Consider the following 24,954-nt stretch of genomic DNA (forward strand, 5'->3'; position numbering starts at 1 on the left):
CAGAAAGGGCATCGTCCTCCCCACCGGGGTGTGAGGGTGCTGTGGTGGAGGTGGCTTTACCCAGGGGTGCTGAGACGCATCTCGGTGAGCCCCTGCCCCATCCCCATTTGTTTCCCCCCCTGTTTCGGGTGCCTGCTCCCATCCAGCTCCGCAGGGTGAGGGCTTGATGGAGGTGGGCGGCTGCTAACGAGGGACACATTTATTTTGCATTACACATTTGAAATCTTCCCGTGTAGAGTGAAATCCTCCTCCGGTGACGGATCTATCCGAGGGGCGAATGGAACTGCTAAATAATAAAAACCCGGAGCACCTCCTAATGAAATGTAATGACTTCGAGACCCGCAAGATGAATCGAGCCATCGCTCCCAGCCGCTCGCCCTGATTTATAGCGAGGTGGTAAATATGATAGCGGGATTGCTAACGAATCCCCCCTCGTGGGGAAACTGCAAGCAGAGAAGTTTCTGCTGGGGCCCCAAGCCCCCAGGGAGGCCACCTGTAGGCACGTACACGGGGGTGGGTGGGTGTGAGGGGGGTGTGCGTGCACGGGGGAGCCCCGCACCCCGCTCTGCCCTCCTGAGCTCTGCCCCGCTCCCATTTAAGCCCCTTTGCAGGGGCAGGTGAAGGGCCCAGTCCCGGCTACCACAGCCCCAGCCTGGTTTCAGCGCCGGGTGGTGATGCTGGGAATGAGATTTCCGCTTGGGAATGGAAAACAGAGCGTGGCCACGAGGTCTGCAAGTCCCCGCCGGGCAGTCCTGGTTCCCCATCCATCTCTGGCAGGTGTCCCTGCTGCGTGGGGATGCTGCTGCTTGCTCCCAGCCTGGCAGGAGGAAAAGTGTCCCCCTGGCCAGCTGTCCCTTTGGCACCGCCAGCCCGCACCGTGCCGGGCCCAGCGGGACCCCACCTTTGCTGCTTCCCGCACCCACGTGCTTCAGCCTCACGTTCCTTTGAACGCGGCAGCTTTTTAATGACAAAGATCTGAGCAAACGTTTTCTGCCAGATGCTCTGATTTTAATGCTCAAAGCAGGCAATGGCACTCCCTCCTCCTCCCTTACCCCCCCCCCCAAGTGACATTAACCTCTGTGAAAAATTCCTTTTGTCCCAATTCCTCTTTGTTCCCTTGATTGGCTGTCACGCTGCCGGTGACAGAGCGGTCCCCTCCTGGCAAGCCATAAATACCGGCAGGAACACGGACCCTGCCCTTATGGCAAGAGGGAACAAAGTGGATGGGGCCGTGGTGGCCTTTGGGTGGCTGCGGGGACGGTGACGGCTCCGTCCTTGATCCTACAAGAAGTGGTGCTGAGCGTCCTGGCACGGCACAGAACAGCTCAGGGCACGGCACGGTCCCCTCTGTGCCGCGGGGAGCCACGGTCCAAAGGTGACAAAGTGACACCAGGCTCTCCTGGCCGTGGCTGCCCTCTTGTCCCAGCTCTAAAGCCCCCGGCCGTCCCCGGAGCAGGATCACAGCGCGCCATATGGCACCGCGGGGGCTGCGCCGGCACGGCGCATGGTTTAGGACGTAACACTATTATCCTCGTGCCACCGGCTCTTTGCTTGGGACGGGAACCTGAAAACCCCAAATGGGGTGAGATGCCACCGGTGCCACGCCTGAATCACCCAGTGGCTGGGGGACAAACGCCCAGTCCCCGTGTCCCAGCGCCCACCCCCGCTGCCCGCGCGGTGCACTCGGGGCCGCAGCCCCTAATCCCGCGGCACCGGGGCGGCCCCGCACACGTGCGTGTGCCTCGCCTGGCACCGGGGCAGGATTAATGGATCAGCGTGGTTAGGAGGATATTTATAGGTGTTCCTCCATGCCCTAAAAATCTCCAGGGCGAAGCCAGGCCAGGAGCGGAGCCGGGGTGGGCAGAGGTGTCCTGGTGTCCCCGCGCCCCGGCTGGGGTGGCAGCGGGGAGGCCACAGCAAGCAAACAAAATCCAGAGCACACGTCCAGTGACATCCTGGTTTTACTTTGGGAAAAACAACATCCGGACACACAGCTTGCAGGTTTTGTGGTTGTTTTTTTTTTTTTTTTTTTTTTTTTTTCGTTTGTTTTCTCTCATTTTTAAAACAATATAGTGCAGACAGCACTTCTCACAGTAGAATATAATGGTCAATTTTAGTATAAAAAAAAACATTCTCAGAGATTTGTAAATGCACTTAGTGCTTGAACAGGCCTTTCAGGGATACAGTACCTCTTTTCTGAGCACAATCACCTTGGGTTCCGTCGGGGTATTGTTTCCTTTTCCTTTAAACATCAAAACACTTTGTATTTTGTGATGCGGAGCCTTTTTAAATGAATAAATCTATTAAACACATAATTACACAGACTGAATAACGGACCAGAATGAGTGGTTTTGAACTGCTTTAAAAAAAAAAAAAAAAAGAAAAGAAAAGGAAGTCTGCAATCCCACCCCAGCGCGGTGGCGAGATGCGTTACTGGATGTGATCCTACATCTCCTTGCCTGCCTCTAAAACGGAACAAGGGTATCATTGACAGTTAAAAAAAAAAAAAAAAAAGCAAAAAAAAACCCCAAACCTTGGAAATCTGAGACTTAGGCGTGGTCCCGTGGGCTCGGCCGCCCTGTGGGACTTTTTCTGGGTGACCCCAGCCCCTGCTCACCCCGTGGCGGGGCAGGCGGTGCCGCAGCCACCACGAGACGCACGCTCTGGGCAACTAAAAAAAAAAAAGAAAAAAAAAAAAATCTGTTCAAGTTTTCAAGTGTTTTTCTTAAATAGCCTCCAGACTGTCCCCAGTTATTAGCTTTAATCAAAGCAGTGCAAGTTATGGACTTCAACTAAAGGTGAGCGCGGGCGCTCGCGGGCGGGGACCCTGCCTGCGGCGCAGCCCCCGGGGCCGCCGCGCGCACGCCCGTGCCCAGAGCGGAGCCTCCTCTCCCTGGATAGCAGCAACTCGTAGCGATTCCCTGTTCACATTCGTGGAAATAAAATGATTTCTGAGCTATATAGACAAGCATTCCTTCATCCTTGGCTTCCAGCGGGTTTCGGGTGCATCCAAGTTTGACGACCCCCGGTTAAATGCCAGTATCTGCGGGGCGCCGGGACCCCTTTCGGTAGCACAACCCCGTCCCCCCCCCATCACCCCGCCCTGGCCTCCACGGTCTCGCAGCCTCGCGGTGCCGGAGGCCCCCCGGCCGCCCTCCCGGCCGTCGCCCTGGCTTTGGGAAGAGCAGCAGCCGCTCCTTATCTGTAGACGGGCAGGCGGATGTGAGCGTGCTGGTGGTCCAAGAGCCTTGGCACAGACACGGTCTCGTAGCCCTTGCCCAGCATCTGCTCCTTGATGCAGGGCGGGTGGATGTCGTTGATGAGATATTCCAGCGACTGGAGGCTGCTGCTGAGGATGGAGGTGTTGCAGAGGCTCTTGCTGGGCAGCCCCTCGGCCGGCAGCACGCCGAGCTCGCGGGGAGCGGGTCCCAGCTCGGGGGGGTTGTAACAGTCGCTGGTGGGGGTCACCAGGACGCTGTTCCAGGGCGGCGCGAAGTATTGCCCCACCGAGAAGTTGCCGTGCATGCAGTTCAAGGGTGACGAGCTCACCTTCTCGCCCGCCGCCGCCGCCGGCCCGTAGGGGCGCGAGGCGCCGGCGCAAGCCTCGGGGGACTTGCTGAGAGCCCCCCCGCTGCCGCCCCCGCTGTACATTCGCAGGTGCTGCTGCTGCTTCTGCTGCCAGAGCAGGTAGTCCACGCCGTCGGGGTAGAGACCAGCCTTGGGTGCCAAGGCCGGGTTGGAGCCCAGCGCCAGCTCGGCTCCCTTGCGGCAGTCCGGCAGCACGGCGCCGGCGTAGGCTCCGGCCGAGGCCACGGCGGGGAAGGCGCCGTGCTTGGCCGGGCTGGGGTGGGCGCCCGCCAGGGCCGGGCAGGCGGGTTGGGAACCCTGGGCCTGGCACTGCTGGTTGAGCTGGTAAATGATGCTCTGGATGGAGGGCAGGTTGGAGGGAGGCAGCGCCAGGCTCCTGCCCGCCAGCGGCAACGCCGAGGCCGCCACCGTCACGTTGGGGGGCACAGGGCCCTCCAGCTGCTTCTGGCCGCCGTGGTAGCTCAGCTGCCCGGCGCAGGAAGGGCCTGGAGCTAAAGTGCTTGAGGCTGGGTAGGGAGCGACGCCGGCCTGGGCGGGCGACAGTTTAGTCCGCTTCCCCTCCGCGTTCTTCACCACGCTTTTGCCGGAGGCTTTGACGATGGCCAGGAGGCCCTGGTAGCCGCTGGCGTGCACGGGGTAGGGGCTGTAGCGCTGCCCCGTGGTGTCGTAGCCGTTGACCGTTCGGTTAAGGTGCTTGTGCTGTGGGACCCTGATGTTGGTGGGGAAGATCTTGATGGTCAGCGGGCTGTTGGCCACCTTCTGTGCATAGGCGTCCAGCTCGGCGGGGCTGGGGTAGCGCGGGGAATGCATGGGTGCCGCCGTCTCGCCTGTGGGAGCAAAGAGCAGTGTCAGTCCGGCCACAGGACCCATGGCTGGCCTTCAGCCTCATCCCCTCCTCCTCCTCCTCCTCCTCCTCCTTCTCCTCTTTCTCCTCCGGCACCACCCGCCCGGCTCCCGGCGCCAGCCTTTGGTAGAAACGAGGTCACGGCACAAACCTGCCCCCTCTCACTTATAAAGTCACTTCTAAGTGGCCTAAAATAAACTCGGTGTGGAGAATGGAAATGTCACTTTACCCAACGGGGGAATCTTTCTCCGAGATTGGATTTAAACTACATTATACAAGCAATTTCATGGGTGCTTTGCGCTGCTACGAGAACCTCACCAAAAATGGAAAAGCATTGCATTTACCAGCCATAAATCAGCAGTTCCTATAATGAGCACAAAAATGTCACTTTTATGCAATTTTACAGATGAACAAAACTGGTGAAATTAACTGTGGTAACCTACTGTAGTCAGCAAAAGCCACCACAGAAAAAAAAATTATATATGTATATATTTTTGTTCCTTTCAAACTCTTTCCCAAGCAAGTTTCTGCCATTCTGGTGTGAAAACTCATTTGTCGTACCCATTATACTTTCATTTGGAGTTTATCTTGAGTATCCAATGAGCCACCAACTGTGAAAATGATTAAATCTACAAAATCTATCTAATAGATGGAATAAATTAGGTGTTTAAAATCTCCACACACACGTGCGCATGCACATCCAGGCCGGCACATGCGCGCAGGGGGGGGTGCCGCTGGCTCCCCATCCTTCCTAAAGCACCCCCGGGGGACACGGGTGCCCACGGTCCCAGTCCCAGTGCCCACACGCTTGGCACAGGCAGTTCCAGTGGCTCGGGTTCCTGGTGGCAGCCAGAACGTTGTGCTCGTCCTTCCACCACTGCTGGGAACGGCACAACCACGGAGCCACCGGTGACACCACTAAAAAGGAGGCGAAGCAGACAAATGTCCCCGTTCTGTGAGCAGAGTCGTCGTTGTCTGTAATGGGGACGTTACTGCCAGCTCCGTTTCACAAAATTTCTTCTCCTGGCGTTCCAAATATGTTTTTCCCCAGGCTACAGAGCCCTGCTCTGTACGAGTACACCAAGGAGCACGGCACGGCGGTGCCTCTGCCTCGCTGCCACCTCTCCTGTGGCCACGGCGGTGGCACAGGGCAGCAGCAGGGATCCTCCAAGCACGGTGCCGGGGATGCAGCAGCAGCCGGCGCGCGCCTCGCCGTGCAATCCTCAGTCCCAGTAAAAGTAATGGCACGGAAAAAGACATCGTATAAGCATTTCACACGTGCTTTATGAAGATGGGGCCATCTTTCCGCACGGCTGCTGAGCATCCTGGTTCTGCTCCCCGAGTGCTGAAGCTGCCCCGGGCTGGCTGATGGGGCAGGAAGGCTGGGGACATCACCAGCCCTAGGCACGGAGGAGCTGGCCAGGTCCCAAAAATTTGTCCCTAGGCGATGTCCAGTGCCCATTCCCTTGACCAACCCCACTTCTCCCAGCGTGAAGGGAGCTCGAGCACTGCCACTGCTCCAAAAAGTTGCCGGCACAACTGGGTAACCACCAGCCATCCTCAGCCCACCCTGTGCCAGGTGCCACCGAGGAGCCCCGGTGCTCCCAGGGACCCTGTCCCTCACTGCCAGGCAATTTGGGAGGCTGGGGGTCAAGGTCGCCGTGGAAGAGCTGTGCCATGAGGCGCACCTAACGAGGGTGGATTCATTAAACGGGGCGACCACGCCTGCCTCGGTCCTGCTCCGACCTCGCCGCATGCATGCGTGTGTCTGTAAGAGCAAGGCCTGGCATTAAAAGCAGTATTTAGGGGCAGGTTGGGGCACTCACACCTCAAGGACCTGGTGTGCAACACCCCCGTGGAGGAGCAGGAGCAGCCCCAGGGGTGCGGGGAGCGAGCCCAGGGCCGGCCGCTGCTGCTCTCAGTGCTCTCCATCACGGCGATGTACCAGTAATTTAAAAGGCAGAATGGAAGCGCATTCACCAGCCATTTCTCCCATTAAGTTAATGTTATGGGCTTTTTACAGGTGTCTTAAATAGACATTGTTATTAACGAGTATATTAAGCCAATTAAAACCGGGGCCTTTGAGCAGGATTTAATGTAGCTGCTGGGAGAGGCTGCGCCCGCGGCTCCGTACGGCAGGGCGCAGGCACGCAGCAACCCAGGCAGGCTGCCACGGGGCACGCGGTGCTTCCACCACCTCCCCGGCCTTGGGGCATCGCCCGTGCTGGGTTAAAACCCCCCCGGGACAATGGATCCCCCTGATCCATGGGTTTGGGAGCGAGCCGGGGGGCTCTGCCCAGCGGCACGGCCGCCGGCACCACGAGCGACGCACGTCTGCATTCCCCTTCATGCCGGCACCGCTGTCCTTGGAGGTGGCAGCATCGCGAATACTCAATTAACATGACACTAATTAGCTGGTGACACTCGCAGAATCCCTAATGAACCCGTTCCACGGAGGGAGGAAAATGCTCCTTTCTGAGCAAAAAGAATTAAAAAAGAGGCCATCGATGGGGGAAGGGAGCGGCGTGGCCCCGCGTGCACCCCCGCTCGCTGCCGGAGACTCCAAGCCCCGTCCCCGAGCGCCGTGGCCGTGGGCGACGTCGGTGGCATCGCCCCGCTGGGGGAGCACGGGGGGCTGCGAGCGAGCCGAGGGGGGAAGCGAGGAGCCTCCTTTGTCGCCTTCTTCACACCAGCTGGGTTGGATGTGACAAGTCACAAATTCAGTGTGTTGTCACATATCAGGGTGACGCACCAAACCCCCACTGGGAAAATTACAGAGCTACCAATTTCCAAGAGGCTCCTGGCGCGCTCGTGCGCGCTGCTGGTAAGCGGCTCCCCCTCTCCGGAGTAATTACTGCTTTCTAACGGGCTGTAATTACTGCGAGATGCAAACTCTCCCGAATCACCGCCGTCACCCGTCAGGCGCAGACAGCCCGCCTGATGCTCAGCCGGTCGCCGGCAGTTTTTCCCCCCCCCCTCCTCCTCTTGAACCCGAAACGTCGAGGACGTCACGGCGAGGGTGGGGGCACGCGTTGTAACCCCCCCTGTGCCGGCGCAGAGCTCGTGCGCTCCCCCGGTGAGCGGTGCCGGTGCCACCCACCAGCAGGGATGCTGCCACGGGAGCAGGGCAGGCGGTGGTGGCTGCTCCCCTGCTTTTTTCTCACCTCCTGCTCCAGACCTTCGCTTGCTCCTGAATCACAACAGGCTCAGCGAGGGCTCGCTGCCACGAGCATCCCTGGCTCCTGGAGCTCCTGAGCCTCTCCGGCCTCGCCGGAGCTCAAAGGGCAACACCGAGATGGTGGCGCCAGCCCCAGCCTCCTGCGACACCCACCGCTCATCCCCTCTCCCAGCAGATGCTCTCGCCGGCCACGGGCCATCTCCCACCTCCGCTCGCCTTTTCCTGGGTGAAGGCGACACGCAGGCAGCTCTGGGTCCCCCCTCCCTCCCTGACCTGCTCTATTTTTCCAGCCTGCACTCAATAACAGCTAAATAATTGAATCTGCTCAGCAGCCAAAGATTTGTTTTGAATTTTATTGGAATTTTAAATTGTTTTGTTTCTTCAGTATTTTATTACTGTAAATGGAAAATGCATCGCCCGCAGTAATAATCCTATGGCTTTTTATATTACTCCGAGCTTCTGCTCAAAGCATTATTGGAAAGCTAGGCAGAAATGAGAAGCCATTATAATGGCAGCATAGGCTTATAAGATTACGCCTCCAGCTAAACAACTTTTTACTTTAGCAAATTGGCCACCAAACTCGGTTCAAGACACAGATTTAAATCCTAGACCCCAACAACGCTGCAATCCGAAATAAATCTTTGTTTATGGATTCGGGCAGCCTCAGCCCTGCCGCGCTGCGAGAGGAGAAGCCGGTGCAAAATGCGCGACCGGAGACACGCGGGGGTCCTGCCACCGCTGCCCAGGGGAACCCAGGAGCCGTGCCGTGGAGATGGGGTGTCCCCGACCAAAGCAGCATCTTTTCCAGGATCCTTTTTCTGAGCACCAAGCCTCCTCCATCCCCTGATGCCCTGGCCACGCCGGGTGCTGGAGGAGCCCGGCTGCGCCCCCGGTGAGCCTGGCTGCGCCTCCCAGCACGCCGGCAGCTCTTGGCTCCATCCCTGGGGCTGTGCTGCTGCAGGAGGGGCTCTGGGGTGCCCCTGCCCTGGATGGGGAGGACGAGGAGGATTTTGGGGTGCGTTGGGGGATGTCCTGGGGCTGGCACCAGCCGCACCGCAGTCCTGGGGAAGGGCTCAGCGGGGACACGGTGGCAGCACCCCAGCCACGTGGGATCCCCCCTGCTAGTGGGGGACCTCACCTATCTTTTGGGGCCACGGGAGCCTCCCCTCTGCCCTCCCCAAGCGAGGGGCATGCAGCAAGAGCCGAGAGCTCGCCCTGTGCTTGGGCCATGCTGCCCCGCTCCCCATCCAGCAGGGGAGCGCCAGCGCCCTCGGCGCTTCCAAAAGCCATCCGCAGCCCCCTGATCTCGCTGCGAAGCTGCGAGCAGATTTTAGAAACCTAAATATTTGCACAACACTTGGAAGGAAACAAACAAAACATGGTGCGTTTGACAAACAAATGATGCTGGGGTCTGGGTCCCCGTTGGCGAAGCTGCGTGGGTACCGAGTCCCCCCCCGGGCTGGCGCTGGGGCACTGGGGGGGGACATTTGGGGACACGGGGACGGGCAGGGGGTGCGCAGCCGGGCAGTGCTGCTGCCCCCCGCCACGCACGTCCCTTCCCTGTCGGATTTCACCATTTTCCACCCTTTGAAGTGCGGCGGTTTCTATGGTGACCGTGTCCCCAGGATGGGTGGCGCAGAGGCCACCGCGGCGCGGGGATGCAGCGGGGGGGACCCGCACCTGCGCGGTCCCCGGCCCCCCGCCAGCTCTGCTCAGGGCACGCAGCGTCCCCACGGTGTCCCCTGCAGCGTGGCCACCTGGGGTGGCCGGGGGGGGCAGCAAAAAAGGGCTGCGCCTCACCTGCAGGAGCCCCCACCCCTGCAGGACCCCGGCCCTGCCGCACAGCCCCGCGCGGTGCCGGGACAAAAGCCTCCCCCCCAGCAGAGCAGCCCCCGCACGAGGAGCCGAGAGAAAAATGCAGAGCGGCTTCGAGGGCTTAAATTAAAACCAACTCCAGGAATAATAGCCGGAGAAATCCATCTGAATAAACGTAGGTGGCAAACCTCGAGCGGCAGCCGCGCAGGAGCCGTAATGTGCAAAGACAACAAAATTCATGACAAAGCACAAAGGGAAGAGCAGGGCTTTGCCATCCCGAGATATTCATCCATTAACACGTTCCCTTTTTAGGCTGACATGTCATTTCAGACGGGCCTTTTTTCCTCCCCTTTATTCTCTCCCTTGAAGGAGCGCGCGGCTTTGCCGAGGCGTTTGCTGAATTGGATCACCTCAGGGCGAGCACTTTATTATCTGCAGTCAAAGCGTCACCACAAATACCAGTCTACACACACATGTGTCACTTTCTATTTGTCTCCTCGCCGAGGTATTAGCACCGCGCGCCGCCGCGGCACCGCGCACAGCGCCACGGCCAGCGGCCGGGCAAAGGGAGCGGGGAGGGCGGGCGGGGGGACACCCCGGTGCCACCCCAATGGTACCCTGGTGCCACCCCGATTCCACCCCGATGGCACCCTGGTGCCACCCCGATTCCACCCCGATGGCACCCTGGTGCCACCCCGACACTGCCCCATTGGCATCTTGAGGCTACCCCGGTGCCACCCTGATGCCACTTTTAGGATACCCCAAATGCCACCACGAGGCTGCCTCAAATCCTCCCCGGTGCCACCCTGGTGCCACCACCCCACCACAGGGCCAGCAATGGGGTCCTCGGAGCAGGGGGGGCCCCACCAGGGCCCTGCAGCTCGCCCCAGCCCCTCCGCTCTGTTATTTGGGTGATGTACTTGCTACTTTTTTTATTATTAATTTAATTTTTGATCTTTAACACCCACACTTTTTATGCTGCCAGCCCCCCCGTGGCTCCAGCGAAGGCACTGGCAGCTGAAAACCCCACAACTGCTACGAAATCAAGAGCGGTGCTGAAAAAGTTTGGCTGCAGAACCAAAATCCCTCCCGTGTCAGGGCACCACGAGCCAAACGCCCCCAGAGGTTGGGGTCCGGCTGGGTCCCTGCTGCCCACGGGGTCTCACCTGGGGAGCCTCCCCCCAGCACGGGACCCGGACCCATCCATCTCCCCCCGCACACGCGACCGATCGAAAAGTGTTTCTGCAGCGTTTCCTGGCAGGGAAAGTGCAAGTCAACAGCACATTTTGGGCATGGCAGTTAATTGAACTCCTTTTTATGGCACATATATAAATACACAGAACCATCATTAACCGATCCCTTCCAGAAACTGAAAATGAAAGAATTAATCTTATTTCACTCATGTGTAACCCCTCATGAAATTAAAATGATATTTTATGGGTGTGTACAAAAAGCAGAGCTTTGCTGCAGCTACTTTAATGAAAATGCCCTTGGAATCAGTAGAATTGGGTAATGAGAAGCCATTAAATGTGGTTTTATCCCGGATGCAATTAAACAGTTTTATCACTCAGGGCTGAGTTTCCGTGGGTGCGTCCCGGGGCGTGCGCATTGACGCCGAGCCCTCCGGAGCCTGACCCAGCCTCTCCAAAATCCGTGCCCAACGGGGCTGGGCTCCGAATCCAACAACCACGCCAAAATGACGTTTATGGAAAAAAAAAAAGCAGCGTTTGATGTGAGCGCCTCAGCCCCTTTTTGTTCCTCAGCAGGCTTGGGTAAACAAATGGCACTTGTTATCTCGTCTTGCTAAAAAGCACCTGCGAAAAATAAAAAAGGGAGCAGGCGGGGAGGAAGAAAGCCCAGCTCAGCAAAGCTCGCGATGCGCATGGAACAGGTGGGCTCGTTCCACGGCCCCGTGGATGCATCAAAGCAAGGACACGGCCTCGTTGCAGCCCTCTGCGGGGCTCAGCCCTCCTCATCCTCCCTGTGCCACGGCACCCACGCAGCCCGAGGGGTCCCCGAGCTTCTCGCCCTCACCCACCCCGTTTCTGGCTACCCCACAAAGCCCCGTCCTTCTTTCCATGGTTTCCAGCTGGGGGTGTCCCTGTCCTTTATGCCCCCTGGGACATTTTGCTTCCCAAAAGCCACATCCCTGGGTGCCGCTGCAGGGGGGCAGTCAGCAAGCTCCCCTCGAGGCCACGCCACGGGCATTATTTCCTTTCTTAACACAGGAAAATGTTCTGCTCATGAAGCTCCCCATCCCTCCCAGCTCCGTATTGATCCCAGCCCCCGGCAGGGCCCCCCCGGTGCAGGCTGGAGGAGGGCACAGATAAAGCAAGGTTTAATTAAATATAACCCAGCGCCACGGTACTGCGGAGAGCAGGAGAGGCGAAGAGTTTGGGCAAAGCGGGAGCCGCATCATTTGATTGATAATTTAAATAAAGCTCAGGATTCCTGTAATGCACACGGACTAAAATCAAAAGGGGCAGCTTGCTGGAGCTAATTGGAGGTGATTTTGTCCCGAGGATTTTGTCCCGAGGATTTTTGTCCCTTTGCTCCTCTCGGGCGGTGGTGGGCAGGGGCTGGTGGGGCACAGGGCACCATCCTGCCGCAACCTCCAGGACACAGGGCACGCTGCCACCCTGCTCATGGCACGGATTGGGATTCCTGGTGAGGGAAACCAGCCTCTGCCACCAGTACTGGGGTGCAGTCACCCCCAGCAGTTACTGGGATGCTCCCGCTTTGGGCTGGCTGTGCCAGAGCATGGGGCACCAACGCACCGGGAACGGGGAGAGGAATCGGCAGGAGAGCGAGGGGGAACGCAGGGCAGGGCCATGGGGTGAAGGTGCCGGGGCCCTCAGCTCCCAGCACGGGCAGGAAAATTAGTCAGCTCACCTTTTACGTGAAATTAATACAAAAATTAATCAGCGGCACCGGCAGGGTAATAGGATTTCACAGCGGTGCTGGGCCAGACGGCCAGCGTGCCGAGAGCCAGACTCATTTAATATCGACAGAAACAATGCCAGAGGACAGAAATAAGACCCATAAAGATAATTACTGAGATACTCAGGAGCAAATTAAGTAATCAGAGGCACTTCTAAATTGTGCCTCGTTTTAAGGGAGCGCTCTCTTTTCCCAGTACCTCGGCGGGTGTTCGGGGGGCAGCGGGAGGCTCGGCCCCACGGCCGGGACGAGCCCGGCGGCTCCTCGCCACCCCGCGCACCGCAGGTGCCATAAATAAGGAAGGGAAAATTGTATTCAACCCCAGATGCGTGGCCCTGAATGTCACCTGCAATTTAATTTGAAATAGCAGGAGGCAGGGAGGAGAGAGCCATGCTGCATTTTCCCATAATGAGCGGAAACGTACGGTCAGCTAAACTTTGATTAAGGTGACCTGGCCGGCAGCGAGCGCGCTGGGGGAGCACGGCCAGGCACGGCCCGCACCGGGGCAAGGGGGGAAAAACCCCAGGGATATAGGGTGAGCACGGTCCTGCCCCAGGGGTGGGGGCACAATCGGCCACCCCCTGGTCCCTGTGTGGTCCCTGCTGGCCTGGGGTCCCCCCGGGGGATGCTCCACGGCGTCGTGTCCCACGGGCTGAGGCACCCCCAGCTCCGAGCCACCACCGGGCATTGGGTACACTGTGGGAACAGGGGGGGCGCATCCTGACCTTGGCACCTTGTGGGGTGCAGCACAAAGAGCCTGGTGCCAAACCTGTGGGGTGCCCAGGACACCCCGGCAGGCTCCTCGTTGTGGGTCCCGTCCTTGTGGGCACAGCCGAGCTCGTTAGCACATGGCACCGAGGAGCGCCGGGAGCCGGAGCCCTCGCGCCAGCCCCTGCGCCGCTGCTCAGGCATGACGGATTAGGAATAATTTTACAAGAGCAACATTCATTTTCCTTCCAGACACTAATAGGAAGGAGACTCGAGCGGCACCGCCAGCTTGGATTCAAGGCGAGCACACGGACGTGCGGGGCCACGCGCTCGCCCACCCGCTTCGCCGAGCCCCCGGGGAGCCCAAATCCCAACGGGTCCCTGGGTGCAAAAACCACTCGGGGGGCACAGACCCCATCCACCCCAGACCACCAAGGCCCTGCAGGCACCAGCACGTCCCCACCAGTGATCCCACTGCATGCCTCTGCCCGGGGTGAGCTCCTGGCCGGCCACGAAACCGCGCTCGAGGCTGGGGAGCTTCACCCAGAAAATAAACCCTGCCCCCCCATGAGACCCCGGGGTCAGCCAAACACCGGGCAAAACCCGGTGCCACCCCGTGCCAGGGTGCCCAGGTAAAGGGGAAAAATGTCTGTGGGAAAATCCAGATCATTAAACAAATGCCTGGGGGCTGTCACACACTAACAAGCCGAGCTTTAGCAGCTGATTTGTCTTCAGCCTGCAATGTTTAAAAATCCAACTGAGACCAGCAGAAAAATATCCACTCCCCTCTTTAAAACACACATTCATCACTTGAGAATCTTAATGCGTCTTTCCCAGCCGGGGAGGTCAAACACGCCTGCCTAAAGCAGGCTCATTAAATATACATTTAATCATGGTTTGGATTGAGAGACAAAGGCTGGGAGAGACAGGTGCTTTACTGGAGTGACCTTTTGGAACCCATTTTAATGTAACTAGTTTACAGCTTATCTGAAAGGCCAGCTCGTCGGGAAGGCAAGCTGCAGCAAAACTGGGAAAGTAATTACGGGGGGGAAGGGACGGGAGGGAGGGAGGGGAGGACGCCGAGGCTTCGGGGGTTCGGGAGGCTGCGGAGCAGGTCCTGGAGCTTTGTCTGCCGCCGCGCTTTGCAGGCAGCCGCGCAAAATTTTCCGAAGTTCCACTTATCAGCCCGAGCAACCCAATTTAATTTGCTTATCTCGTCTCCTTCCCCATCCCCCCCCCATAACCCCGCTTCTCCTGCTCTTTTTAATTATCAGTTAAATGAATGTCTTTTCCAATAAGACAAGAAGCATCAAAGCAGGGAACAGGCGCGGGCGCCCCAGGGTGGGCAGGAGCCGGGCGCAGGCTTGGCTCCGGAGGGGCTCGGACCCCGGCGCATCCCGGTGCCGGGGGGGCAGTGAGCGATGCCATGCGTGTGCCCTCCCCCCCACCCCACCACTTACACTTGCGTGGCTCCAGGGCCTTGTTGGGGCAGGCGAGGTGCTGGCCTGGGGGGTTCTGGGTCCGCTGCAGGCACGCCAGCATGGTCCGGGTGTCCTGGCCGGCCGCGCCGCCGCCCCGCGTGCTGCCGAGAGAAAGGAGACGGCGATCAGAGGAGGGCACCGGCCACCAGCACCCTCTGCCCGTGCCCCCCACCCATGCCCACCTCCCACAAACACTTCCCGTGCCCCCTGCCCGCGCCGCTGGGCAAAGTCTGCGCACAGCAGAGGCTGGGAGCTCCTGCGCCGACCGCCGGTGCGCACGCTGCGCAGGGGCCTTTGCTCTTTTGGAGATAAATAAATAACTATGGAAGCCTTAAATAAATATGAAGATGTATAAAATAAATATGAAGGGCTCGGTGGGTGATCTGTGCTCCCTGCGTCGCTCTCTGCTCTTCCTGCAGGAAACCAAGCCGCTCCCCATCCTCCTTCGAGGCACAGCTCCAGCGCCGTGCGCCCCGAGTCCTGAACCCGGGCTGGGGACAGCAGCAGCTGCCACCGGGATGTCCTCCCCACCGCACTGCAGGGACCCAGCCCACGGGCGTCAAAGTCCCACTCGGGATCGTGGGATGCATCAAAATCTGCTCAGGAAGAGCTGGAGGGGTCAGGCCAAAGTCATCTCCGCCAACGATCTGCTAATTGCACATCCCGAGGGAGCCCAGCGCAGGCACAAACACGGCTGCGGTGCCCGTCCTTGGATCCATCGCTCTCCTGGCCGAAATGTTCTGCTGGCTGGGTGTCAGGGCTGCATGGCAGGGCGGATGCACCTCTTTAGCTGCTCCATCTCAGGGAATCGTCCTCCTGCCGGGTCCTGCGGATGGGATCCTGCCTGCCCGGGGTGCTCAGGGGTCCTGCGGGGTGGCTGCTTGCATGAGGTGCCGGGGTGCGTGGGGGCGGCGCAGTGGCCTTGGGCACGTGCTGGCACAGCAGGTCACCACCACCGCTTGGTGATGTGCCCCCCAGTTTGGAGCCGAGGGCAGGAGACCCCCAGCACCTCCCCACCAGCATCGCCCAGGGGCACCCAGCAAGAGGGGCTCAATGGGGACCCACAAAGCCAGCGAGCCCCGGCCCCATCCTGCCCGACAGCACGACCTGGTTACCGGCCGCGTCTGAGCGATTACAGAAATGTCTTTTTTTTTTCCCTGCACACAATGGACAGGCCTTCTTGGGAACTGCTCGCCTTCCCCTCCGAGCTGACAAATGGCCTCAGACGCGCGCTTGCTCGCTCCCGGCTGCCACCACCACGGGGTTTGGGGTCCGGAGCTCCCGTCCTGCCCCTGGGCTGCGGGGACACGGCGGCGCCCGGCCGGCCCCGCTGCAAAGTTTGGGAGATGGAGAGAGTCGTCAGAGCAAGGTGTGAGGAGCAGGAGGGGAGGAGGAAGTCATTTAATACCGAGCAGGTGTCTGGAGAACCCAAATTGTGCTGTTTTCTCCTAATAATGAAGTATTCATGAGTAAAAGCCTTTTTCACTACTTTCTTAAGATACTAATTTCACAACAAGCGCCTTGTTACCATGCAATTATTCCAATCTTGCATTTCTCCCAGATTCCATCTGTCCTAGCGCTCTCTAAATGAAAGACAATCATGTAACCACCTTTCATTATTCACTATTTTACTTTCAGCAAAGGTACCCTGAAAGAAATTATTTCCTCTGAAAAGGACTTTTATTCAGTTTCAAAACCAATTTTCTCCTATTACTGTCTTAAAAAAGGAGGAGGGGGGCAGGGAGGTGTTTTTATTTCGCGCATTACATATCCTTTGTTAATGCAGCTCGCAGTAAAAGCAGCCGTATCCATTTTCTGGCTTCGATTTCTGGTAATTTTAAAATATGCCATTACAATCAGGCAGAAATTATACAGTTTGAAAAGAGAATGAAGTGCTTCTTATTCACAGGCTGAGCGCACTTGACTGCTCGGGAGCTCGCGTCTCCCCGCCGGGACCGGGGGCTCATTGCGCAGCCCCGCTCCCGGCGCGCAGCCACCGGCTGGATTCGGTGCTGGCCACGTCCTCACCGTGGGGGTGGCCCTGGGCAGGGACCCCCCGGCCACGTCCCGAGCCTCTCCCACGCGCTGACCTCCCGCAGGTTGTCACCATCTGGCCGATTAGCGGTGGATGTCACCTCTGTCCCTGTGCCTCCCCGGGAAGCCACGTTGTCCCCGTCCCTGTCCCTGTGCCCCATCATGGGTGGCTGGACACGTGCCACGTCAGGCCCTGGCACGAGGCTGAGACCATAAAAACGGCCAAAAACGGTGGCAGTGGGGACAGCTGTGGGTCACGGCGGGGTGTCCCCCATCCGCTGCCCCTCCGGGGACAGGAGCTGAGAGCAGGATGACCCCAAACCCACAGGGCAGCGAGCGGGGAGGCCGAGCAGCCCCAAATCCGGGCAGGATGAAACCACGGTCCTGCCCCTGCTGCAGGCACAACCGGGGTCCCTTTGGGGGCTGCCACCCCCTGTAGGGCACCGCGACCCCCCCTGGGGACACCGCAGGGCTCTGCCCCCACCGCGCACCCCGGGCAGCGGCGCTGCAGCCGCGCCGGCGCGGGAGCCACACGCCAAGCTAAATAAAGGCAGCGATTAATTCCCATCACAGCTCTGCCCCCGTCGCCCGGTGTCACGCAGCTCTTAGCAGAGACAATTTTTTAGACAGCTAAGCTGAGCTTCACCCCATATTAATGCGCACGCTTAATAACTGCCGAGGTCCCCGGCTCGGCACGCGCGGCCCCGCTCAGCCCCCAACCCCCTCAACCCTGCAGCACCCTCGGGTGCAGGCTCAGCACCCCGACCCCGTGCCCCCCAGCCCCGCAGGCAGCAGGGGGCCGGGCCCCCCGCACAATAGGCATCTGTCCGCTCCGTGGCATTTGGTTAATGCCGCCCAGAAAAGCCCTTGAATCAGCTGATGGGAATTGGACGCTGCGCTCTCCCAACGCTTACCGCCAGCTTAGTTAGCTCCATCTGCGTTTGAACTAATTCCAATCAGCAGGATCCGATTTAGTTCAAGCTGCTCTGGCTCTTTCACGGCAAGAAAGGCAACACTCAGCAGTTTTGGCTGCCCTGCCCCTGAGTTTGCACGGCCTCTGCCCAGCCCTCAATTATGGCCCTGGGGCTGGTGGCACCGTGGCACCGCTGAGCCCGGAGCTGCCACGGCACCGCCACCAGCCCGAGTCGGGGGGACAACGGGGTGAGGACTGAAGAGCCCCCCGGCCCCAACAGCCCCGTGATGCTCGTGCCAAGAGCCCGGGGACTGCTCCATCCACGCTGCCGGGTGCTGTTGGGATGGGGACAAGGACAAGGCTGGCCCCGAGCCAGCGAGGCCCCAGCAGGTGCTGTCACCGCGGTGAGACGGTGCCGGCACAGGGCACGGCACCGCTCGTCACCCGGCACCGTCCCCAGGATCAGGAGCTGGCAGCACCACGGGACCCGGGGCAGGGGGACAGCGTCCCTGCGCCCCTCCAGCTCCCACCATCCTCTTCCTCCTCCTCCTCCTTCCCCAGCCCCTTTTGCACTGCCTCCATCCCCGCCCCCAGCCTGCTAATTTCGAGGCCCTATCGCTCCATCGGACTATTTATAAACCCAAGGTCTTTGTGACTTTAATAAAAAAAAAAAAAAAACCCTCTGTGTCTAAAGCTCCAATGACAGAAGGGTTTGGCACCTTCTCTGACATCAGAGGCCGATAAGACGGTCTTATCTCCTCCGAGAGCCCCGCGAAGGTCCCTCCAGCGAGATAAGGCCAGCGCAGCTGTCGATAGAGGCTTTCATAGGCGAGGATTTAGATAAAAGAAAATGTGACGGGAGGGGGGGCGGGGAGGGGGGGGGAAGAAAGGGAACTTTCAAAGTCTCAGCCTGAATTGGGTCTGTGCCGCTCGCCTCGGCAGAACAATGAATAAAGGGGACTGCAGAAGCTGGCCTCTTGTTAGGAGAAGAAAGGGCCGTGTCTGCCGCCGCAGCGTGCGCATCCCTGCCCGGGCGCTAACGAAGCTGAGCGCGCTGCCCGTCCCTAGCACGCGGCCTGGCTGGGAAACAGGGGCCAGCTGGGATAAAAAACCCCATAAAGAGGGGATTTGGGGGAGCGGGAGGTGAGGAGGGGTAGGAATAGGGATGCTACGGAGCCTTGTAAATGAGCCACTCCGGAGCTCAGCACGGCAGCGGGCACGGGGCGACCTCAGAGCCACGTGGGCTTGGGCAGTGACAGTGGGGATGGGGACAGGGATGGGGATAAGGATGGGGACAGGGACAGGGATGGGGACCCCTGGGCACAGGCGGGAGGTTTCTGCTCCACCCTGAGCAGGGAGGAGCGGCCGCAGCGGGGGCAGAAGGACGCCCCGCTCGGCACCCACAGCCCGGTGCGGGAAGGAGCTAACACGGGAAAGGTCACCCCGCGGTAAATCACGGGGAGCACGAGATAAAATAAAAAAGGAGAAGTTTGACGACACCTTGCCGAGGGCAGCAATAAAGCACGGCGCGCCGCTGCCGGCTGCCCGCGACCTTCCCCTCGCCTGGCAAACGTCTCCATCGGGGCCGGCCGAGCCGCGCGCGCCCCCCGCTCCCCTCCGCGCTCCAGCCCCGGGCCTTTCAGGGGGCCCTGTTAATAATTAAATGTTAATCTAAAAAGCAATTTTAGTCGCAGCGCTGCAGATCTGGTTAGAGATTACATTAGCATGTAAGAGTCAAGGGTAATTTTCTCTAACCCCTCTTGTGATCTCTAAAAACCCGCAGATCTTAAAGCGCCACCAGCTCCTCCGAGTGCGGCTGGAAGCCGGGTTTGTGCCGGGGAGCGGTGCCAAAAGTGACAGAACCCCAAAGCCAGGACCCCAATTCCAGGATCCCACAGTGCCACAAGCAGAGCTGCAGCCCCCGAGCTTGGGTTCACATCCGGCAGCCTGGTGGAGCTTGTCAGAGCAAGGCCCCAAAGCGAGGAGCATCCCAGTTTCGGGCACTACCGATGGCCACGGGGACGTCACCCACACGGCTCCATCCCCACCAGGAGCTGCCGGTGCCTCCTCGGCCCCGTGCCCGCAGGACGGGGGCTGCGGCACAGCCTGGCACTGCCTGGCCCCACAATCACATCGTGCCAGCCACAACAAGCACCCGAGTGTTTGAGGAGCAAAGAAACGAGAGGGAGCTCTCAGCGCATCCTGCCAGGGCCGGAGATGGAGTGGGACTGGCACGGGCAGCGAGCGCATTCGAAAAATAAGCATCAAACCCCCAAAATATGGAATGGGGCCACAAAGGTGGGGGTGACCCCATGAGCCCAGCCCCGTGCAGGGGAACGGCTGCGGCAGCACAGAGAGCAAATTGAATCAGAAGACAGAAGTAAATTGCCTCCTGACTGTTACAAATGACCTGATGGAAGAAATCAGGTATCAGATGTGTACGTAACAATGGAATTAAAAAAAAAAACAATTCAAGTGCTATTGAGCATTTGCAGACATCCTCGCGAAGGACTAGGGCGGCCTGGTTAAATTTATGTGTCAGCTTTAAGGAGGCCTCTCATCAAATGAGCTATTTTGGGCAGAGATTAAAGATCTATTTTAGCTGTGAGCGGGAACAGCTCTCCCTAACAGGTTAATGATGATTCTGGAAACCGGAGCAGCCCCGTGCCCCGGTGCTGCCCGTGGCCACAGCGGTGCCAGGAGCATCCCCGTGCTGGGGGGACTGGGACATGGCACGAGGGCCCCCCTGCTGATGCCCAAGCACGGATGAGACCTGGGGCTTTGTGGCTCAGAGGTTTCCCTGCTCTGCACGTGGGGCTGCTGGGTTTGACCCCAAAAAACTCTTCGTAGCTCGGCGCACCTTGTGGTGCTGAGCCGGTTGGGTCTTCACAGCCCTCTGCCACCATTCCTGGTGCTGACATCCTCCTCACAGCCTGGCCATGCCCTGGGGATGCTCCCACAGAGCACCCACCGATGGCACCCCACAGATGTCCTGCTCCATGTCCCCAACCCTCCCGAGGCTGGATCCAGCTGCTCTGCCAGCGTTTGGCCAGGCCAGTTTGGGTCCTGGGGAGGTCTCTGTCCCGTGGGGAGCTGCAGGAGGACACCTGCAGGCAGCATGTGCTGGATTAGCAGGAATTATCTCCGGCAGGCTCAGGAGCATTGCCCACACCAACAGCACGGGGCAGGAGCCGCCTCGCTGCAGCCAGAGGTGGGGAGGAGCAGCCGAGCACGTGTCGGCTGCGGGAACGGGCACACGCTCCTGTGCCTCTGCCAAGAAGGGAACAAAACCAGGAAAGAAGCAGCCCTTCACCTCTCCTTCTCCATCAGACACCAAATCCCACTGTCCAACACCGTGCCTCGATCCTACACACCTCTATGGCAACACCCACGGCACCGAACAGCCCAAACACCCACGGCTCCCCGGGGTGCCCCAGAGCAACCCCGGCCCGAGGGGATGTGATCGCAGCCGGCAGCACCACGGGGACCTGGGGTTTTGTGTGTGCCACGAGATGTGGCAGCCCCAGTGCTCGTCTGGCCACGGTGCCCAGCACCCCTGGCCCCCCCGGGGCCGCCTGGCACTGCCCGTGTCCGGCGGCACCGCGCACGGCGAGGGCAGGCGCGCGCCGCGCGGTAATTACAGCCCCGAGCGGCGGAGCTGTGAAAGAATCCAACGAAGGAATCCAGGGTAGATCGCGCTGCCGAAATTACTATAATCAAAGGCTTTCACAAAGGCTTCAAATGCAACCAATTACCCTGAAAGGCAAGGCAAGAAAGAAAACAAATTAACGTGTTTGCACAGAGCCCGGCGGCGGCGCACGCACCGCCCCGCACCCTGCGCGACCCCGGCCCGGCCGCTGCTGTCCCCGCGTCCCCCGGCACACAAAGGGGGCTCTGTGCCGGCACGGCGCTGGTGGCACAGCCCGGGGTTGCGGGACAGACCCCGCCACGGCTCCTTTCACCGCCACGGCTCCTTTCAGCGTGCCGGGCCCTCAAAGCGTGCATTGAGGCCATCCCTGCGCCTCCCCGCCGACAGATGGGCGGCTATTCACCGCCACGGCTCTCCCAGAGCCCTCCCGGCCCCCCGTGCCCGCCGCCCTCGCCTAATTAAGTTATGCTTCGGCTGCGCTGCGAGGCTGGGGGAAGGAAAAGGGAGAAGAAGAAGAAAAAAAAAATCAACTTCTTTCTTTTAATATTTAAAGAGAGTCCGTCACCCCGAGTCTATTTTGTAATACAAAGCTCCGGGGATTTAAACCCTTCTCACCCGGAGAGATGGAAATGAATGGCGCTCTTTAATGAGCCAGTTCAGCAGAAAAGATAGATTTCTGAGATTACTGTAGGAATTCTTATAATTGATGTGTACTTTTGTAACTAGGATTATGCCACCATCCGGCCAAGCAATTCCGGCTCTTCCCCCCCCTCCGGAGCTCGCCCCGCGCTCCGGGTTCGCCGCGCGCCTTCCCCGGGGAGAGGAGCGAGCCCAAGCCCCCGCGGGAGGAGCGAGGCAGAAAGGGGGGGCAGAAAAAGCTCCCACTAAAGAAAAATTAAACAGGCTTTTCTTATTTAGCCGTAGATAATGCAACGCAACCACTGAATGGGAAAATAAGGCATCTATCAAGATTTATATATTTGTTTTACAAAGACCTACTTTCTCCTGCCTATTCTGCGAGGCCAGATGAGCTGCTGAATGCGGAGTAATTAAAATGAACACAGAACAATACACGAGCCCTCTGAAGAACGCGGAGTTTCCCTTTTTATGTTTATAGCAATTGTATGAAAATGTACAACACGGAATGGCAACAGCTGACAGCCGAGATGAAGCAGACATGATTGCGAGTTGGCTTCCTCCCGCAGCTGATTGGCATTAATTGTGCGCGTTTGCAAAGCAGAACAGAAAGTCTGACATTAGCTTCAAGCGAACATTTCTTTCTAATAGTCTTAATGATTACGACGAGGGCTGATGATCATTGCGGTGCGGTAACGGCCCGGGGAGCGGCTGCGCTCTGCGGCTCCTCCCGGCTGTGCCGGGCTGGCCCTGTCCCCGTCCCCAGCCCTGTCCCCATGGGGACACTGCCCAGGAGGGGCTGCAGGCACCAGGGATGGATCCGGGCTCCAGCGCTGCCCCAGGACCCCAGGGATGCCCCACGCGGCCGCATCCTGACCTAGGGTGGATGAGGGGAGCCCGGCACGGGATGGGCTGGGGCAGGGGACGCTGCCCGCGTGGCTCCCGGGCAAAGAGGGGAAAAAAGCGTGCAAATAACCCGCGTGCAGCAGCAGAGCCCGTTGTTAGAAGCTGATTAATTAAACCTAATCCGAGTTTTCATCACAGACTTTTTGCTGGGTGGGGTGGTTTATGGGACGTCCTTTTCATGCCCTGTGCTGGCAGCACGGTGGCAGGAGGCAGAACCCAAACCAGGAGGCACCGAGCACAGCCACGGGACAGGGCACCGGTGCCAAACACGCAGGGACCCCCAGCCCCAAAACCCTTGGGTTTACACAGAAGAATAAAACCCAAACCCATGGCCAACGGGAGTGCAGCACCTCGGGGTGCAGAAAGATGGATATCCAGCCGGGATGTGGCCACGGGTGACGGCGATGCCACGTCCTGGCCACAAACCCTGGCTGTAATGGGGGCCCTGTGCCCCTCCCGGCAGCAGGCGAAGCTCTGTGGGTTCACAGACCATAAACCCGACTGCGAGCAGTCAGGAAACATTCACACGGCGTGCGCACAGCCCCTGCTTTATCGGCCGTCCCCTCGTAAAGCTCGGGGCTCCCACGACAAACCAGGGCTGCCACGAACACGCTGTGACTGGCGCAGGCGCACGAGGCACTGCCTCAACGTCACCCCCTGCCACGTGCCATCCGCCAGCCCGGGCGATGCTCGGGGCTGCCCAAAAAGGCCAGGACACAGACACCATCCTCCTGCTCTTTGGGTCGGATCCTGCTCAGCCCTGGGGTTTTGGGGTCACCGTGCAGCCTGTGGGGCCGGCCACAGCTCCGGGCCGTTCCTGGTTACAGGTCTGGGAATTCCCGGCCCCACCATTTGTTCCCAGATGAGAAGAAATGAAGGCGCGAGCCCCCTCCTCCTCCTCTCCTTCCCCCCAAAAAGTCCGTAAAGAAGAGCTATAAAAGCGGCTCGTTATCTCACCTAGCGAGGCTCAGACTGTATGTTATTGCTAATTGGGTATAACATCCTTGTCTTGTTCTGCTCTCTGAAGCTAAATCAAGAAAGCACCACTGCTGCGAACTAATTATATCTCCGGACTGCAGACTCCAGCTTGTCTTTCCCTTTATTGAGTTAAAAAATGGTCACTAACCTTAATCTCTCATATCCCCAAGCATTACAGCTGCTGAAAAACTGCCGCTTCCACCCGGGCTGTGCCGGGAAAGCCGGAGCACGTGGCCGGAGGGGGGCTGCTCCTCGGGGAGGAGAGGAGAGGAGCCCCCGGCACCGCACGCCAGCCACGTCCCACGTCCTACACCCCCCACGGGACCCCAGCTCCGCTGTGCCCACACGGCACTCGTGTCCCCTTGACACCTCCAACACAGGGCTGTGCGCCCCCAGACACCGCTCGCTGCTGCTTCCTGGCTTTTTCTTCTCAAAGGAAGCTGCTTTCGTGAGGATTTGGGGTAATCACAGCCCGCAGCTCAGCAGGAAGGGTGGGGGTGGCAGCACCAGGACCACGTGCAGTGGGGACACCGGGCACTGCTCCGCCAGGACCCCGCAGGGCTCCCCGGTGCAGCCCTTTCTGGGAACGCCTCCACTTTCTCCAAAGGGGGGTCAGGCTTTGGTTCTCACCCTGCCACAAGCATCCCTTAACAAACGGACACATCCCTGACTATTAATTAACCCGAACCACTTAAGACAGCCTCCCGCTCGTCAGCTTTAAGGGCCAGCTCTGAGCAGCGACGCGCAGACGTGGGCTGCTTACGTGGGACGAAGGCAAGGGGGGTGCCCTGGACCACGCCAACGACCCCCCCTGCTCAGCACCACTAACAGCAGAATTAACACCATGCAATTAGCCAGGACACACGGCTACAATCGGGGCGGGCAGGGCCCGGGGCTGGCAGTGCTGCCGAGTGCCCCCCGCCACCACGACTTCCCCCCACTGCTCCCTCGTCGTGCGAGCGCAGCTGACCGAGAAAGCAGCATGAATATTTATCTCTGACAGCTAAATCTCTCCACTGCAGGGTATTAAGGCTTTATTAGTGTTTGGTTACCGCCGATGATGAGCCAGCCCTCGCTCTAGCCCGGAGCGCGACAAAATGACCCGCGAGAGGCAGATGGTGCAAGGCTGGAGCATCCCCGACCCCAACACGTGCCTGCTCCTGCTGGGATGGGGGGGGGGACACGCACCCTAGAGCCATGCACAGGACACCCAGTGCCACCGTGGCGTGCTGCCTGGGCATCCCTTCTCACCCAGCTTCTCACCAGCCCCTCTGTGCCCCCAGC

General features: G+C 59.4%; 1 protein-coding gene across 4 annotated transcripts in view; it reads right to left on the reverse strand.

The window, feature by feature from the left end:
* Positions 1-1,079: 1,079 nt before the first annotated feature.
* The window catches only part of FAM222A (family with sequence similarity 222 member A), a 28,389-nt gene continuing 4,514 nt past the window's right edge, over positions 1,080-24,954 (reverse strand). The window contains exons 1-3 of one of the 4 annotated variants that reach the window (XM_072024348.1): positions 17,503-19,703; positions 14,534-14,655; positions 2,007-4,415 (exon numbers count right to left, since the gene is read on the reverse strand). In XM_072024348.1, coding sequence (XP_071880449.1) covers positions 3,199-4,415; positions 14,534-14,615 — 1,299 coding nt within the window. In that variant the 5' untranslated portion in view covers positions 14,616-14,655; positions 17,503-19,703 and the 3' untranslated portion in view covers positions 2,007-3,198. Of the gene's footprint in view, positions 4,416-14,533; positions 14,656-14,736; positions 14,813-17,502; positions 19,704-24,954 lie in introns of those variants that run through there. The other 3 variants (XM_072024349.1, XM_038187592.2, XM_072024347.1) reach the window with 3 other exon arrangements.

This window comes from Anas platyrhynchos, chromosome 16 (genome assembly GCF_047663525.1).
Source record: "Anas platyrhynchos isolate ZD024472 breed Pekin duck chromosome 16, IASCAAS_PekinDuck_T2T, whole genome shotgun sequence".
Classification (NCBI taxonomy): Eukaryota; Metazoa; Chordata; class Aves; order Anseriformes; family Anatidae; genus Anas; species Anas platyrhynchos.